Source organism: Fragaria vesca, linkage group LG1, assembly GCF_000184155.1.
Source record: "Fragaria vesca subsp. vesca linkage group LG1, FraVesHawaii_1.0, whole genome shotgun sequence".
Classification (NCBI taxonomy): Eukaryota; Viridiplantae; Streptophyta; class Magnoliopsida; order Rosales; family Rosaceae; genus Fragaria; species Fragaria vesca.
The window spans coordinates 4,522,763-4,539,984 of NC_020491.1; the positions used below are offsets into that span (position 1 = coordinate 4,522,763).

The 17,222-nt window shown below is 37.5% G+C and overlaps 3 protein-coding genes across 3 annotated transcripts; all 3 read right to left on the reverse strand.

Moving 5' to 3' along the window:
• Nucleotides 1-1,853: 1,853 nt before the first annotated feature.
• LOC101298370 lies at nt 1,854-2,246 on the reverse strand. The gene has a single exon (XM_004288826.1). The coding sequence runs from the start codon at nt 2,244-2,246 to the stop codon at nt 1,854-1,856; it is 393 nt and encodes a 130-aa protein (XP_004288874.1).
• Nucleotides 2,247-2,725: 479 nt separating this feature from the next.
• Nucleotides 2,726-9,827, reverse strand: LOC101298655 (rhamnogalacturonate lyase-like). Its single transcript, XM_004288827.1, has 15 exons — nt 9,786-9,827; nt 9,546-9,667; nt 9,344-9,400; nt 8,836-8,955; nt 8,620-8,739; nt 8,232-8,373; nt 7,885-8,055; nt 7,610-7,768; nt 7,404-7,510; nt 6,912-7,002; nt 4,004-4,145; nt 3,771-3,927; nt 3,446-3,562; nt 3,228-3,354; nt 2,726-2,974 (listed from the first exon to the last, which is right to left on the reverse strand). Exons 1-15 carry the CDS (start codon nt 9,825-9,827, stop codon nt 2,726-2,728), a joined length of 1,923 nt encoding a protein of 640 aa, XP_004288875.1.
• Nucleotides 9,828-10,333: 506 nt separating this feature from the next.
• LOC101297768 (rhamnogalacturonate lyase-like) lies at nt 10,334-15,638 on the reverse strand. The gene is made up of 16 exons (XM_004287357.1): nt 15,566-15,638; nt 15,318-15,427; nt 15,033-15,154; nt 14,772-14,822; nt 14,560-14,679; nt 14,296-14,415; nt 13,617-13,758; nt 13,211-13,381; nt 12,865-13,020; nt 12,669-12,775; nt 12,234-12,324; nt 11,637-11,778; nt 11,391-11,547; nt 11,028-11,144; nt 10,819-10,942; nt 10,334-10,748 (listed from the first exon to the last, which is right to left on the reverse strand). Exons 1-16 carry the CDS (start codon nt 15,585-15,587, stop codon nt 10,494-10,496), a joined length of 2,007 nt encoding a protein of 668 aa, XP_004287405.1. The 5' UTR covers nt 15,588-15,638; the 3' UTR covers nt 10,334-10,493.
• Between the last annotated feature and the right edge of the window lie 1,584 nt (nt 15,639-17,222).

Here is a 17,222-nt window from a genome sequence, read left to right on the forward strand (position 1 = left end):
CACGAGCTAGGGTTCGTCTGGAGCACAACTTGGATTCTTCTATGAAACAGGCCCTCCTATGCACTTTGATTTCGAGGAAGGTATCTAATTAACATCTTTGCTACTCACTTTCGGCTATGAGAGATTATGTGGTTTTTGCAGGACCGGTTGCATGCTTGCACAAACCTGAAGGCTGTAAGGGGCAGCCGGATATGTTTGCGGTAGCGATTGTGGGTGGTGGAGGTATGGGTGCAAACCATAACTCTAACCCTAAAATGCTTGCTCCTAGTAGCAGCAGAAACCCTTTCGTTGCCTCAACATCTCTTATGCAGCCTTTCGTTCGTGTGTTCAGGCCTGTGGTGTTTGTTCAACTGGCAGCAACTCTGGTGGTGCCTCCATTGACGACAACGGAGCTGCCTCCAATTACCGGCAAAAAGCGAGATGCTTCAGTGTTAGTGGGCTTGGACTTTGGTAAGAGGCCAAAGGCCCATTGGAGCTTATGAAGCCCATCTCTACTGACCTAGCTAGGCCTAGTGTTGGAGTTGTCGTTACCCAACTTTGACGAATCTCTGGTTATTTCACCACCGAAGAAGTGAAAGGTCGGAAGGCCGGTAGGATCTAGGACCGGCCTAAGGGGGAGGTCATTCACCCTTGGTAGCTACAGATAGTGCCAAGGCAAAGACTATGAAGTAGATCAGAAAGTGTTGGGGTCGGTTAAAAGAGCCCCAGCCATTGAAGGCCCACCAAACCCTCAATGAAGCCAGCAGCTTCTTCCTCGACTATGGTGGTGATGGAAGAACCCGGAAAAACCTCCTCTGTGTAGGAACGTTCTAGGTTGGTCTAATAATCTAGGGATAGTGTTTTTTGTCCTATCCTAGTTGGTTTTTGGTTTTTTTAGGACTTCTTTTCCTTTTAATTTGTTTTTCTGTTTGGTTTAAAACTCCATGGTAGTTGCAATTAGGTTGCTCTAGGGCCACCTAGCATGACTTCATTTATCGTTGCTAATGCGGACAGGTCATGTGACTCATGTCTATAATTGACATTCTCGTTTTTGGTATAAAAGGCTTAACGTCAATATTTAAAATAAAATAAAAAATGTTCAATTTTTATAAATCATGTCTGATTGCTGAAATTTCGTCTAATTTGTACGTTAATTGTTACTTCATAACTCACTAAAAGGGCTAAAATAGTCTTATAACAACATAAATCATCTTTTAGGACAATTTTTCTAAGATTTTTCATGCTATCATCTAACCTCCAAATTAGACGAAATTTTAGTAATTGTATCTAATTTATGAAAATTAGAGACTTTAGAGGGTAAATTTTCAAAATTAAAAATATAGGGAGTGAAACGATGTTAACCCCAAACCTCAGGGGGGAGGGGGGTAAACTGAAATTAATCCAATAAAACAACTCTATTCATGAAAATACTAAATATATATATACACACACACATACTAGAACGTTATATATGATTAATCGTTCCATTCCACAGTATAAGATGACCAACAAGTTTTCATGTAGCATTACGCAATCTAGGGGAGGTTCGATCAGGTTGAATGCACCCAGAAATTGCCAAAACGGTCTCTATTTTCATGACAATTCATTGACAAAAAGTTGGTTAGGGTGTGTGGATTATAAATAAGGGTGTGGAAGTTTCACTCCCCTGTATGCAATTCCTAAACACAGTAGAACAATAGAGGTTTGGTCATGAACAGTAGAAGCTTTGTGGTCTGTAGAAGATTGATTATTGAAAATTAAGAAAAGACCAAAAATAATTAACCTGAACTGAAACAATGCAGTAACTATATATGTATATAAGTTGCATTGCCACTTCCATGTTCAGCCTAGCTTCTAACTCTTATCAATATTGACTATTGAGGTATGACCATTGATGAGTCGTTGAAACTCGGAGGGAAAGCCGAGTTTATGAATTGCACATTGGGATGTGTATGCTGATAATGAACTGGCAATACTATAGGGAGCATTGACTGCGGTGCCTCCTCTCCACAGTAGCCCAGCTCATTCTGAAGGTAACTGAGTACATCGTCTGTGGTAACTCTCGATCCTCCTTGTTGTGTACTGCGGATCCACTGATAAATTTTATCTAGGGCATGGCGTTCGCCGGCTTGGAAGGAGAACTTCTGGTTGTTCATGCCTTGTGTGTATAGCTGAGAGAGGGAATTCGCAGCGCTGCAGAACGAGGCGTACATGCTTCTATCGACCTCGTCGAGGCTCGTGGTTATGGGTTTTCTCTTCTTCCCCATCGCAATAGAATATGAGAGACAATAGAGATGCGTCGTACGTTATATCCTCAATGTGGAGGTATTTGTAGAAAATACGGGTTGAATTAGGGTGACAAAACTTTAACCCGATTAGGATTAGGAAACCCAATCAAACTACGAAAACGTCGAGGACTCTGTCAATATCGTCTAACCAAATTGTGTCAAAAAAATAATGAAGAGTGTGATAATAATCATAATATATGTATAAGCCAATCAACATCAGACTAGCTAATATTCGATGTGTTACAATATTTGTATGCCCTTAAAAGTAGTACTAAATGGGTCTTTTTCTTTTTTTTTAATGTCAACTATCAATTTAACCTTTGCCGATATTATTTCTTTCACACTATTTTGTCTCTAGTGTGGGCAGTTTAGAGAGTTCAATTTGTTGGTGAAGCTTTGACACCAAAACTTATTACGGATTGATCTCATGCAATATGTCTAGGATACAATCAATTTTCTTATTTGGAACTTGCAGATGGCGGACCTTCTAAGCGAATATAGTCATACATGATCCCTTGAAAAGGACCAGTGCTTCTTGGTTGAGTTAGAAAGATAGTATTGTCTCCCTGAACAAGCTGAGAATTCGGTATATCGACCTTGTAAAGCCAATAGAGCCCGTGGATTCCATGTCTTGCAATGGAATTGTCTTTCCCTATCAAACCACTTGTGAATAGAGGAGGATTCGCCTTTGGGTTGTTTACTCGAACCTACAACAATGTCAAAAGTTACTAGTTAATATTGGAAAATAAGAAAACAAATTTAATCTGTAGCGCTAACAAATTTCACATGAAGAAAAAGAACAGTGATAATGTGGAATTCGACAAATTGCCTCAAAGAGATTTTAAGTGCAATCAATGAAAGCTGGATTTTAAGTGAATTGGCCTGCAGGTTTCTCCTTCTCAACCTAGGAATATAATTACAAGTTAATTAGTGGATAGTAGTTTAGTGCGAGTTTCATACCTGTAATTCCGAAAGAGTTGCAGATGCAATTGCTACTCTCAGCTTATAGGTGCCATTCTGGTCTACATCATCCAGCTTGAATTTGATTTGCCAAGTTGTTCCTTGATACTTATTGTCACCTTTCTTCCTGCAATACAAGAAACAAGGATACCATGTTAAAGGTCAATTCTGCATCACTGCAATCACTATATACCAGAGGATCGTAAAGGGGTACCGACCTGGTAACCTGAGCAAAAAACCAGTCTTTGCTATAGTCACTAACACCAACCGTGTAAACCAAGTCCGCATCAGGATATAACTCTGTGTATCTATCCCACAGTCCATACTGCCTAAACCTGCCAAGTTAATTTCAACAGAATATACCAATATCTTAGGTGATATATAATATGTCTAACTCTGATAATTACAATCATCAATAATCAAAATAACGTAAGAGCAGTTATGTGACTGTGTGACATTACGACAATGGTACCAATTTTTGCCCATCTAACAGTATACAGATTAAAATTATAGAAGCTAGCATGCTGGGGCAGCAGGACTAACCTGTCCGGATGATTGACAAACAGACTGTTAATGTACTTGGAATTAGGATCAGGAACGTAAAACTCTGCAGCAGATCGATCTGGGATGCCAATTTCCCATAAGGTTGGGCCATCTCTAGGAGGCTCATACACAAGCTCACCCATATAAATCTCACAACCTGCATTGCATGAGATATGCAGTCATTTTACCATGATCTTGTACAAGAAAAACTAAGGAATTGAAGCTCACCCTACCTGAAGTTATAGTGATAACATCATCATATTGATAATCTCCGATAAAACCAGGAACCCATGCGTTAAGGTTATAAGCGCCGGTCCGTATGTCATTGATAGAAAAGTAGCCATCCTCGTCTGTTGTTGTCCAAAATTGATAGTCCTGGAGATAAGTGACCAAAACCAACTATGATATTAGGAGAAAACTAAACCAAATTCGTGAATTTGTTGGAACATTTTTCTTATTTCGTGTCCTATTTTGTTTAGAACCTTATTTTGTGTACTTGTTCTTTAGTTTTATTTCGTGTCTTTATCCCGATTAGTTTAGATTACGTATTATGACTTGTATATATGGAATAGGTCTTAACGCTTTATTAGTTGTAATTTTCAAAGATTTGCTTCCTCAGGAGTCATAATTTTTTTTTGGAAATAGGAGATTATTTGAAATATTTTTGAAAAATCCTAACAACTTCAGATACACACTAATAAATATGAGCTTTAAATTTATCCTTTCTCCAAGATTTTAAATGAAGAGTGTCCTTTCATCATATAGACGTTTGAAACTACTCTCCAGCCTTCCAAATCGCTATGTCTTCCCTTTCATTCTGTTGTCTTTGCTCAGTTTATCTTCCGCAAATATTGCAATCCTTAGAGCATCTCCAACAGCTTCCCTAAATTCTTGAAATTCTCCAATTTGGAGAAGATTTTGGGTGTTTTGCTTCAACAGATTCCCTAAAACTTTCTCCAAAATGGGGAATGTGATAAAAGAGAAAGCCAAATTCCCTAAATCTGCAGCATTCTCTAAATTTTATAGAAGGATTTGGGGAATCATCTTGAAATCTCCAAAATAGAGAATCTGTTGGAGTTGTAGAAGAAAAATTGCTTGGAGCATTGACTTTTGCTTCCCTATAATAGAGAAATTATAGATAAGGAGCATCTCCAACAGCTTCCCCAAATTCTTGAAATTCTCCAATTTGGAGAAGATTTTGGGTGTTTTGCTCCAACAAATTCCCTAAAACTTTCTCCAAAATGGGGAATGTGATGAAAGAGAAAGCCAAATTCCCCAAATCTGCAGCGTTCTCTAAATTTTATAGAAGGATTTGGGGAATCATCTTGAAATCTCCAAAATAGAGAATCTGTTGGAGTTGTAGAAGAAAAATTGCTTGGAGCATTGACTTTTGCTTCCCTATAATAGAGAAATTATAGAGAAGCTGTTACCTCTTCCACTCTTTAAATTCTGAAACTGTAAGTTAAAACCCTAATTCTCAACATGGCTCCACTTTTTGGTTACCACAATGTTGAAGAAGAAGTAGACGAAGAAGAAGAGGAAGAAGACGAAGAGCTCCTGACCCTTCAACTCTTCACCGGAAACGGTTCAACCAGACCCCCACAACAATCTCCACTTCTAATCTCGAATCGTACGAATTTACTTGCAGCATCTAAGGAAGTCCATATGACATCATCACAAAGCTCTATCTCTCTCGCTGCCTCCACCTCCTCCGTCTCTACTCACAAGGCTTCAGCGGCTGGTCATTCCAGGTCATGTCATGTCCGTCGAGTTTCAGTTCAAATCCCTAAAGAAGAAGGGAAGACTGGATACATTCCAGCTCCATTCCCTTGGGCTACCACAAAGCGTGCCCTAGTGTACTCTCATCACTATTTACTTTCTCATGGCATCAACACAATCAGTGGTGCGGTTCAATGTAAAAGGTGTGATGTGAAGTATGAGATTGAGTATGATCTGCAAGAAAAGTTTACACAAGTGGCGACTTGTGTATCTCAACATAAGAGTGCAATGCGTGATAGGGCACCTGCTATTTGGATGACTCCCACACTTCCAGATTGCAAGTCTTGTGGTCAAACAAATTGTGTGAAGCCTCTGATCGACAAGAAGAGGTCGATCAATTGGTTGTTCCTGCTTTTGGGTCAGATGCTCGGAATGTGCAAACTCTCTCAATTGAAGTACTTCTGCACAGTGGCGGATCCAGGAATTGAAACCGGGTGGGACTTGACTTTCCACCATTAAAAAAAAAAAACTAACACTGTGATAGGAGGAATATTATAGATGAAAAAAAAATTAAGACACACCTAGACAGAAGGGGACGGAAATGAGCCTTATCTCTCGAAACAAGTTATACTCAATTAACTAAATACTAACCCTAACGAGTACCTGAAAATTGTTTATCGTAAAGTCATTACTAATAGAATCAGCATATTCCTTCTTAATGTGGAGGACCATGTAATCACATAAAACTCGCCGATACAGGTTGTTGCACGACAAACTGCTTGGGCAGTGGAGGAGAAGACGACAAGAAGAAAGATAGAAGTACGTTTTGAAGACTATTCTCTCTTTTTGTTGGAAAAAAAGGACATAAAAGTTGGTCACTTAGGCTTGGACGTCAGCCCAAGAATTATACACTTGAGACTTTTGGGTCAGTTGGGTGGGACTCAACTCAAAAGATTACAATGACATTATAAACTACATGTAAGAATTTTTTTTCCCTCCAAAAGTTTGGGTGGGACTTGAGTCCCAGTCCCATATGCTGTAAATCCGCCCCTGCTTCTGCAAGCACACCAAGAATCACAGGACCGGTGCTAAAGATCGGGTTTTGTATCTTACTTATCTAGGACTGTTGCAACAGCTTGAGCAAGATGGACCCCTTGATATTTGATATCTAGAAGATGGAGTTGAAGTTTGGCGGGTGGGGAGGTATTTACTTTTAAGGTACGTACTAAATTGCCTACTTGAGTGCCCCTATGAAAACAATGTTATAATATTAGCTCTGAATTGCTTATTTGTTTTCAAGTGGTTTTCGATTCAAAGTTATGTAATTTAGTTTTCCAGTGATTTTCTAAATTGCTTATAACAGATACTTATTAAGGCAGAAAGTTAAGAATGTTGAAATTATTCAGTCCAAACTTCAGTTACCTTACATTCTCTTTGCCACGATCCAACCTCTCCTGGAGGGGCTAACCCGACATATGCACCGTTGGCTGATACATAGTCATCGCTAATATATCTAGATGTGTCAAAATTATCAGACTAACAAAGATACCAAAGCTAGTTGTTTTTTTGAAGGCAAGCTAGTTGCTTTATAGTTTTTAAAAAAAAAATGTAGTAATTAGAAAAATAATGACCTAATCAACAAGCTGCAGGAAATTTTAACCAAATTCATATAAACATACTTGTACCAGAAAATACAACGCATATAGAATCGTTAAAGATCCTATATACGTATAGGCTCCTTATAAGTATATATCATTTTAATAATTCTTTTTAGAATAGTTCTCATTAGAAGGGTTCTCTTTATAAATATATATCATTTTAAAAATTACACGTCGACAGTGACATCATGTGGTAAACGAATTCGCAAATATGGTCTACAAACTGGTAATTTCTAGGATTTTTGTGCATGCATACCTGTCTTGGATAAGTAGTCTACCACTAATGTTACCACGTTGGCCCGACTTGGGAAAATCTTCAGATGCAGGGAAGCTGTATGGCCAGCTTTGGACTTCAATCATCATCTGAGCGAAGCGATCCATCAAGTTCTTTAGATCAGAAAAATGTGCAAGTTATCATTTATTTAGCTCAGAGAAATATAGTGTACAAGAAAATAAATATACTTGTAGTTTAGCATCCTCCCATAGTGAAACTAACGGGTCATTTCCTGCATATTCCGAATTGACATACATAAACACAGGGCCGAAAACTTTCTTCCAGTATTCACCGGTTGTAAATTTTGGCACCAAATCTTCTCCGGTATAATGAGCGCTTAGAAACATCTGATTCATGACCATCATCACACAATGTTTATCAGTGACAAAACTTTTAGTACAAGTTGGTTACTAGCTATGATCTGATGATAGACAAATATATTGAGTTTTAGGTCTCTAGTTACCGCCAGGGTGGTTGGACCAACATGAGAGGTAAGGTTTTGCTTAACAGGTCCACCAGATCGGAACTCGTTGCTGGGTGTAATTTGCCACAATCCCACCGGCGGATCAGTGCATATCCACCCATGTACCCGGTTATCCTTGTTATCACAAGAGTACTGGTACTTGTCATCCACCTTAAAAATCAATCAAGCACATCAAGCATCCATTTACAAAAGTTATAGGCCAGGTTTCAATAAAAAGAATACTAGACTACCTGAAAATTATGAAGATAGCTACAATATCTAAGTAATGTTAGCTAGATGCAGACCATTTAGTTTAATAGGAGGAAAAGTAATATAGCAATACGTACTTCTCCTTTAAGTTCAGGCTCGATCGGATTGGTGAGTAGAACTGCCTCCGGATAAGCCAGGGGTTGGCCTCTGAGTGGTAAACGGTCATCAGGCAACGGCATGTATCTTTGCCGGTTATCCGCCATGGCCATGTAGTGAAACCTACACACAATGCTTATACGTACACTTCAGCACGTAATGTCTTCTTGGTATTTCAAATGTTCAGAAATATGGATTCTCTACTTCTGAACCTTTTTTAGTGTATACTATATACTCCAATCCAAGATCTCTACTAATGAATAGGTAACTGAAGCATGAAAATTTCGCAAATCGTACCTACTGACTCCTAGTCGATGAGATACTATTTAAAACAAGGACTATAAAGATGGGGAATATTTATGTACATACTTGTCTTTTCTGAGTTTGAACGCAATTCTGGTTTCTCCGAGCTGAAAAGCAGGCCATTCCTGTAAGTGCTCGTAGATAGCGTAAGAGTAGAAGCCTGAAGAACCTCGAACCATTACGAACCTACAAACATAATATCATTTGTGATCATCACAATCAATATTGCTGTGATCAATAGCTTGTTATGTTTTAGTACGTTGATTAACAATGATCGAGGACCTTTTATCAATATTCAAGGGAACAAGCTTGCCCTCTTGAGAGGGATCCCAGGTTCGTTTGAAAGAGAGCTCCACCTGATCATCATTTTCCACTATAACATCAAATTCTGTACCTTTGATCCTGCATTTATAATTTTATATATGGCAATTAGTTGTTATAGAAATGCCCTACTTATATGTCATTCAATTTATTGAAAATTTTTCCCAAAAAAATTCAGTTAATGATAAAGTTCGAACGTTACCAACTAGTACCGTTGTAGATTGAAGCATACATTTTATGTGATAGTTTGTTAGTTAGTTTATTATATCTGAACTTCTTATGTGCGGGTCTCTATTCCATGCAACATATAGCCTAACAAATAAAATTCTATATCGAAGACTATGATTTCAGCTTCTCTTGTCCTCAAATGGCTTCAAACCTAGCTCAATTCAAATATTTTCCAAACTCTGTGAGTTAAATCTAGCCTAAACCCTAAACACGAGAGAGAGATGGAGGGCATGAGACTTACACATCAAATATTCCTGTTGTTCCGGTACTCGCTTCACTCCAAACCAGGTCCCAGTAGCTGCATAAATTTTCATCATCCCAAAATTAGAACTTAGTTGTGCATGACGAAAAATCAGCAGAAAGAAAGACGTGCATGTATCTCTAAATAAGCTTCATGCATGTGTTGCAGTGTGTGATCCTTGAGGTTAGCTATCTGTACATACCCTCTATTAGTTTCCTCATTACGAATCTCGAGCAAGTTATCAAGGCCATTGTATCGTATTCCAGTGACTATTCCCTCTGGCTTTGACAATGTCACTTGGACAAACCCATTATCCATCATTACCTGCAGTACAAATCCCATTAATCTACTTAGCTTAAATTTTTTTTGCAGAAAACATAACAGTTCTATGAACACCATATGATATATGTATATAGTAGTAGATTTGAAGTAGATTCCGTACATGACGATCTTGAATAAGCAATTGCACCCCAATAGGCGGCATGATGACGCCGCGTCTGGCTGCTACTACCGCAGCGTCTACAGCTGCAGTGGATTCCTGATGATAAAGAACAATGGCTCTATGATAAACTTGATTAAACGCTAGCAAGATGATCACTATTTATGAAATGAAAGCCTCAGGGCATGTGTAAGAACCTCTTCAAGCTGAAAGCTAGCTGCATTGAGTAGAAACAAAGTAGGATATATATAGGTTTATAAGAAATATTACGTTTAGGTATTAGTTTTCTTGAATTAAAGATAAAGCAACCTTTTACTAGGTACCCTTATCCTATAATGTCGTTACTTAGTCGGCACCACTGTTTGTTAGGCTGTATAGAGGAATATAAGCGTGCAAGAGTCGTTTGTGTAGATTATGGGGCAGTTCTATAATAGCTATTATGATAGTTATCTCCTGGAGATGGAGTATTACAAAAGTGTTATTTGACAACAGCAAAACCACCCTGTTAATATGGCTTAACATGCAGTATTGCTGTCATGACAAATCAAATTAGAGAGAGAGAGAGAGATTGGTCATATATTCACATTAAATAAGTCATTACATACCGTTTATTTTCTTTATATACCATATAAATCACACATATAATAGGATTCAAAGTACAAAAATGAAAATGCACATCAAATATTACATACAAATATATGAATTTCATACTTAAGATGAACTCGAACCACAAGATGGGGGGCCTTCAAGTCGTATGTAGTCATACATCAGCCCTTGGAAAGGACTGGTGCATCTTGGTTGTGTCAGGAAGATAGTATTATCACCCTCAACAAGCTGAACACCCGGTACATTGATGTTGAACAGCCGGTAGATCCCATGAATCCCATGTCTTGCAATTGAGTTATCTCTCCCTATTAGTCCAGTCGTAAATAGAGGACGCCTTGAGTTTGGATCGTTAATTCGAACCTTCCAAATCAAACGAAAAGAATATTTAAAACTCAGTGCCACTTAATAATGTACAAATCAAGATTTTTACCTGCATTTCAGCTAGAGTTGCAGATGCTATTGCCACTCGCAGTTTATAGGTGCCGTTGCGATGGACAATGTTAAGTTTGAACTTAATTTGCCATGTTGTTCCTTCATGTGTGTTGTCCTTTTGCCTGCAGTTATCATTATGTAGTTATGATCTCATTATGTCGTTATGAATCAGAATCACAACCAATTGTATTAAAGAACTATCCAAACCTGGGAACTTGAGCAAAGAACCAATCTTTACTATAATCACTAACACCAACAGTATAAACCAAATCTGCATCAGGATATAATTCAGTATATCTGCTCCACAGACCGTACTGTCTGAACCTGCCATAAGCATGGACTCGATGTTTATGTCAAAATATTAAAACCAAATTCTCGAGCATGAAGAAGACCTTAATTACCTCCCTGATGGCATAAATTATTATCAGTGAAGCCAAGTGCTATTAGATTATATGAATTATGTTTCAACCATGTGCACATTTGGAGTAAATAATGCTAGTTTTGACCACCCAGTCATATGAGCATCCATGAACAGTCAACTCTTTCAAATTGCAGTAAAAGATGGCCAACCTGTCAGGATGATTAACGTAAAGCTTATTTATATACTTGGGATCAGGATCAGGAACATAAAACTCTGCAGCGGAACGATCAGGAATGCCTATTTCCCACAATGTAGGCCCATCTCTTGGAGGTTCATGCACAAGATCACCCATTTCAGTAAAACAACCTGGATTAGAAGTTATCAAAACTGATTCAGAGTACTATAAATGAGAAAACAAGGAAACAAATTTATTTGGAAAAGGCTGAAAACAACACCTGAGTTGATGTTAATGACTGCTTCACACCTGTAATCTCCAATATAACCAGGGACCCAGGCATATAGATTGTAAGTGCCAGAACGTATGTTTTTAATCGAAAAATAACCTCTGTTATCTGCCCTCGTCCAGAATTGATAGTCCTAATAAGCATAAGTAAAATCCGTAAGAGATTTTCTAACAAATGATGTATACTGTATGAAATATGAATTCTCTTTGCCTATTATTAACTATTGCATATAATCGATTGCTGCCATTCTTTAAAAGACCAGATGCTTTAACAGGTGAGACAAAGATCCGTGTTAACAGCAGTATCACAGCAGTTTTCAATATCTCATTTGAGGCCTAAAAACCATGAAATTCAATAGTTGATCATCATTTGGCTAGAAAAAATAGTGCAGAAAAGTAACGTATATTGGAATCTAGCGGATTCTGTTGCATCTAAATTGAAGATGTTGAGTGGAAAATTTCAAATTACATTGAACAAAAAGCATGTAGACTAAATTCTTAGTGCTTGCTGACCTAAAATACTGTCAACCAATAATTTTCTATACCAAAGTCGCAGGAACTGTTAGGAAATTAAAACATGAAGGGTCACCTTGCATTCTCGTTGCCATGATCCTACATCTCCTGGTGGGGCCAAACCAACATAAGCATCATTTGCTGGTGTAATGTCTTCACTAACATACCTGAACATTACAACAAAGACTTTGATTACATCCATGGGAATGAAAAAGTACTTAAAAATCATTAATCTTTTTTCTTTTGGGATGGAGAACCCATCAATTTAGTACTTGGATACAAACTTGAACTCAGTTTATCATCCACACGTTTACTTGAAAAAAAAAAAAGATGATTAACCAGAAAATGAGAGAGAGAGAGAGAGAGCAGACAAATGTCAATTTAAACAAATAAGCAAACCATATGCATGAACACTTAGAAAACATTAATGAGCGAATAAATGATTGTCAGGGACAACTAATGGGGATAGAGGATCATCTTCCCTCTACTTGCAAAGGTAATCTAAACCAACCTGTCCAAGACAAGTAGTCTACCACTCACATTACCCCGTTGATTGGACTTTTGGAAATCCTCAGAAGCTGGGAAACTATATGGCCAGCTTTGGACTTCTGCCATCATCTGAACATCAATTTGCATCAGCATTTGCGCATGATAATGCGTTCTTAGTTTTATAATTAATGAAAGACGATATTGTTTTTATGACAAACCTGTCTTTTAGCATCTTCCCATAGAAAGAATGGATCATCTCTAATTGGTGCGGAATTTAGATAGATAAAAACAGGGCCAAAAACCTTCTTCCATGGCTCACCACCTCTAAATTTCGGGTTCAGATCTTGTCCCGCATAATGAGAACTAAGAAATATCTGATGACACCAACGGTAAAGGTTAAAAGCATAGCTAACCCGACCAAAGTATAATAACATCATATATATTAAGTAAGTCACCCACATTGCAGAATTTTTTTTTTTTTTCGCTGAATGATCGAGTATAGGCAAATAAATCGCCTATCACTCTAATTTATTAACGTCTAGATTTCTAATATCAGTCACATACTGCAAGAGTTGTGGGGCCGACATGTGAGGTTAGACTCTGTTTTAAAGGTCCACCAGATCGGAACTCATCACTGGGTGTGATCTGCCAAAACCCGACTGGTGGGTCGTTGCATACCCAACCATGAACCTGAATGTCTTTGTTCATGCATGAGTACTGGTACTTGTCATCTACCTGCATCTCAAGTAATTGTGGAACATAAAAATAAGGAAAACAGACCAAACTTATCTGACAACAAACTACATAGAGAAAAGCACTCTAACATAAAAAGGGCATGACCTACGAACCGGTGATCTATTCACTAAGAATACAAACCTTAAAACTAACTAGAGTGTTATTAAAAAAATCGCCACATAGGAAAAGAAACGTTAACATAGTAGACAGTAGTAGGAAATTGTGATAACAGTACCTCTCCAGCCAGCTCTTTATTCTTGGGATCCAGAAGTAGGACAGCTTCCGCGAAAGCCAGGGGTTGGCATCGGCCTGACATCCGGTCATCAGGTAAGGGCATGCATCTTTGCCTGTTGTCTGCTATAGCCATGTATTGAAACCTATTCCCCAAATTGAGCTATTATTAATTCAGCGCCATGTGCAAAACTCCAAAGAGAATATGATAGAACAAGACATCTATGGTTGAGCACATGAAGATGGAATACATGATGTAAGAGACACAAACAGAAGAGAAGCAAACAAAGAGATAAAATAGATACTTAGGGAAATGAAGTAGAACAGGATAAAGAGAAATAACTAGGCTAAACTCGATATGTTCTCTATAATATACAAGTTTCCTGCACTAATTTACAATGAGGCCTAGTTATACATCCAGAGAGGCTTATCTCATGATAATTTTATACAGAGAACAAAAAGAATGCAGTAATAAATATTAAATACTACTTGCAACTAACTGTAGGAAACATAGAATCTAATTTTCATGTACCCTGAGATAAATATAAAAACTATTCTTACATATAGCATACACAGGGCTCTAAAATTGAGTCACTACTTGGTTGTTCTTATAAATGGTTTCTACCAAATCAGTATGCATAACTGGAAAAAAAAAATCTGATGATATAAAAGCTGAAGTTTACTTGTCTTTGCTCAGCTTGAAAGTTATTCTGGTTTCACCAATTTCAAAATCAGGCCAATCCTTCAGGTGCTCATAAATTGCATAGGAGTAGATGCCCGAGGAACCACGAAGCATTACGAACCTGGATAAATTAGAAAGAAAAAACAACATTTAAGCGAGAAAAACTGTAACAAAAAGAAACTCTGTAAATATAAGCCTAATCTAACATATGGTAGCACTTGGCTTTACTAATGACACTAAGAATTTTAAATAAAGTAGCTGCGACCTTTTGTCTATATTTAAGGGAACACATTTCCCCTCAAGGGAGGGATCCCATGTTCTCATGAACGAAAGCTCAACCAGTTCCTCATTCTCCACAATGACCCTAAAATCTGTACCTTTTATCCTGTATAGCCATCAGATAATTTGCCATTAACCATGATCAGATACTTGCAAAACACTCACAACTAGTTTAAGAAAAAAGAGGGGAAAACATACACATCAAATGTTCCCTTAACTCCAGGTCCACTCCAAACAAGGTCCCAATACCTATATAATTAACGGAATCTGTAATCAAGTCCTAATCTCATAAGCTAACAAATGTAACATAAAAAGAAAACCAAGACATGTACTTTTAACACATGCTTCTCTACAGAAATAAGTCTGAACTGTTAACCTTAAACTAAACTTGTCTTGCACATCTCTAAATGAACTTATATTTGCAACAGAAAAGGAGGACTAGAGGTAGAAAATCAGTACCCTCTATTATGTTCGGCATTGAGAGGTTCAAGCAAATTGTCAATCCCATTATAACGTATTCCGGTGATAATACCATCCGGGTTCGACAAGGTGACTTGGACTATCCCATTATCCATCACCACCTGCAAAACCAAAAAACACACAGATAACCGAAAAGCACTCACTTTCCTTCAACAACATAAAAATCCAAACCAACCCTTTAACATATCCAAGTATCCAACTATATCAAATGTAGCAACTTCTAATCTGATCAAGAAACCAAAAGGCTCAATATTTTTGACTTACATGGCGCCCTTGATTATGCAACCGCACTCCTTCACCTGACATGGTCTGAGACTCTTGTTCTATTGGAACTTTCTTGCCACAACAAAGTGAGAGACCCAGTTTCACTTTTTCTGAAACACACCACAAAAATCTATCAAAAACAACTCAGAATTTGAATCTCTGCCCCTAAGAGTACAAACCCACAAGAAAGATTGGATTTTTAATACTGGGTTACTATCAAATTATGAAAAATGTGGAAGATCATGTACTTTTCAGATTGATGATCCTCATTTTCTTGTGACAAGATCAAAGCTTTCACTGTAAATGCAAAAGTTTAATGCCAATGTTGTTAAAGCTGAGATGCTTACTTGCGAGAGAGAGGTGGGCCTTGAAATTACGGGAATGCCCATGAAAATGTCATCGTCGTCGGCGAGAAGAATGAGAGAGAGAATGAAGGTGATGGGTGGGAGCGACGGTGATTGATGTGATCAGTAGTTTGACAGTTGATACCGGCCGTTGCCCCGCATAGGAGGAATGTTGGTTTGATTTATTACAGGGTCTCACGGCACTTCGTTCTCATATACCGCAACAAAACTAGAGTTTTTACTTTCTTTTTAACCGTGCATTTTTATTTATTAGTGGGACTTCTTTTTCTCGATGAAAAGAAAATTACAACACAAAACCTCGATTACAAATAATCCCTCGGAGCATTACCAGGAGAGTGCCCTTCAACTAGCTTCGATTTGTTTACTGTTTTTTCTGGCGTAAAACAGTTTTGATGCAAGTGTAATATGGTTATAGATAAGTATTGAAATTATCTTTTTTTTCCTTAAAAAACAAAAAAAGTAATCCCTCGGAATGTTACCAACATGACCACTAAGCATCCACTAAGAAATTAGTTTGGAGGACGTTGAAAGGAAGCAACCTGAACTCATTGAGCTAAATTATGGATTTCCTTAGACAATATGTTAAATTCTCCAAGGAGTCGTACATGATACATTTTTACAAAACTTCTACCCTGAATACACACAACAGAGCCCGTAAATAGTCGAGTGAAATCAAATCCACGAAATTATTTGATCAAAGCATTAGGACTTTGGGAGCACTGAGTGAAAACTGGACAATGATTGCCTGTCTCATCACGACTAACACTGCCGAAATTTACTAATCTGAAAATATGCTTCCATTATCTTAAGCTAGACCTAGATTAGGTTAAGGTAATGGAATTAGTGTGGAATATATGGATAACTAGAATTTTACCCGCGCCTTGGCGCGATGTATACATTTATGGTGTGTTTGGATGTAGGTGAATTCCTAAGAATTTAATCAAACATAAGGAATTCCCAATTTCTTAGGACGGTTTCCCTCGTTTGGATACTTATCCTGTGGAATTAGCAATTTTCACGGGAAAATAATAGTGAAATTTAGGAGCTTAAATTCCCGACTTGAATTCCTCACAAAATAAACGTCATTTGTCAATTCCCTTAACTAAGGTTAGTTTGAATACAAATTCTTGTCATTTTAAAACTCTACATCATGAAATCCAAACAATGGAATTCTTAATTAATAGGATTTAAATTCATGGAATTGTAATTCTCATGATTTTGAAATTTCTATGGACACATCATGAAATTCAAATAATGAAATTCTCAATTAATAGGATTTAAATTCATGGAATTGTAATTCCCATGACTTTAAAATTTCTATGGACATTAAAATTACTTTATCCAAAACAACATTATGAAGCTGGTCAATGGGTTAATTGATTGATAGAAATGTTTATGATATGTACTTCATAGAATGTTATACATGCAAATTATATCCAGCTGTTATACTGATTATATATCTAGGGTTAATTGACAATATTGTGGTTTCTTAAAAATAACAGGAGCAAAAGGGTTAGTATACCCGCGTCTTGCCGCGATA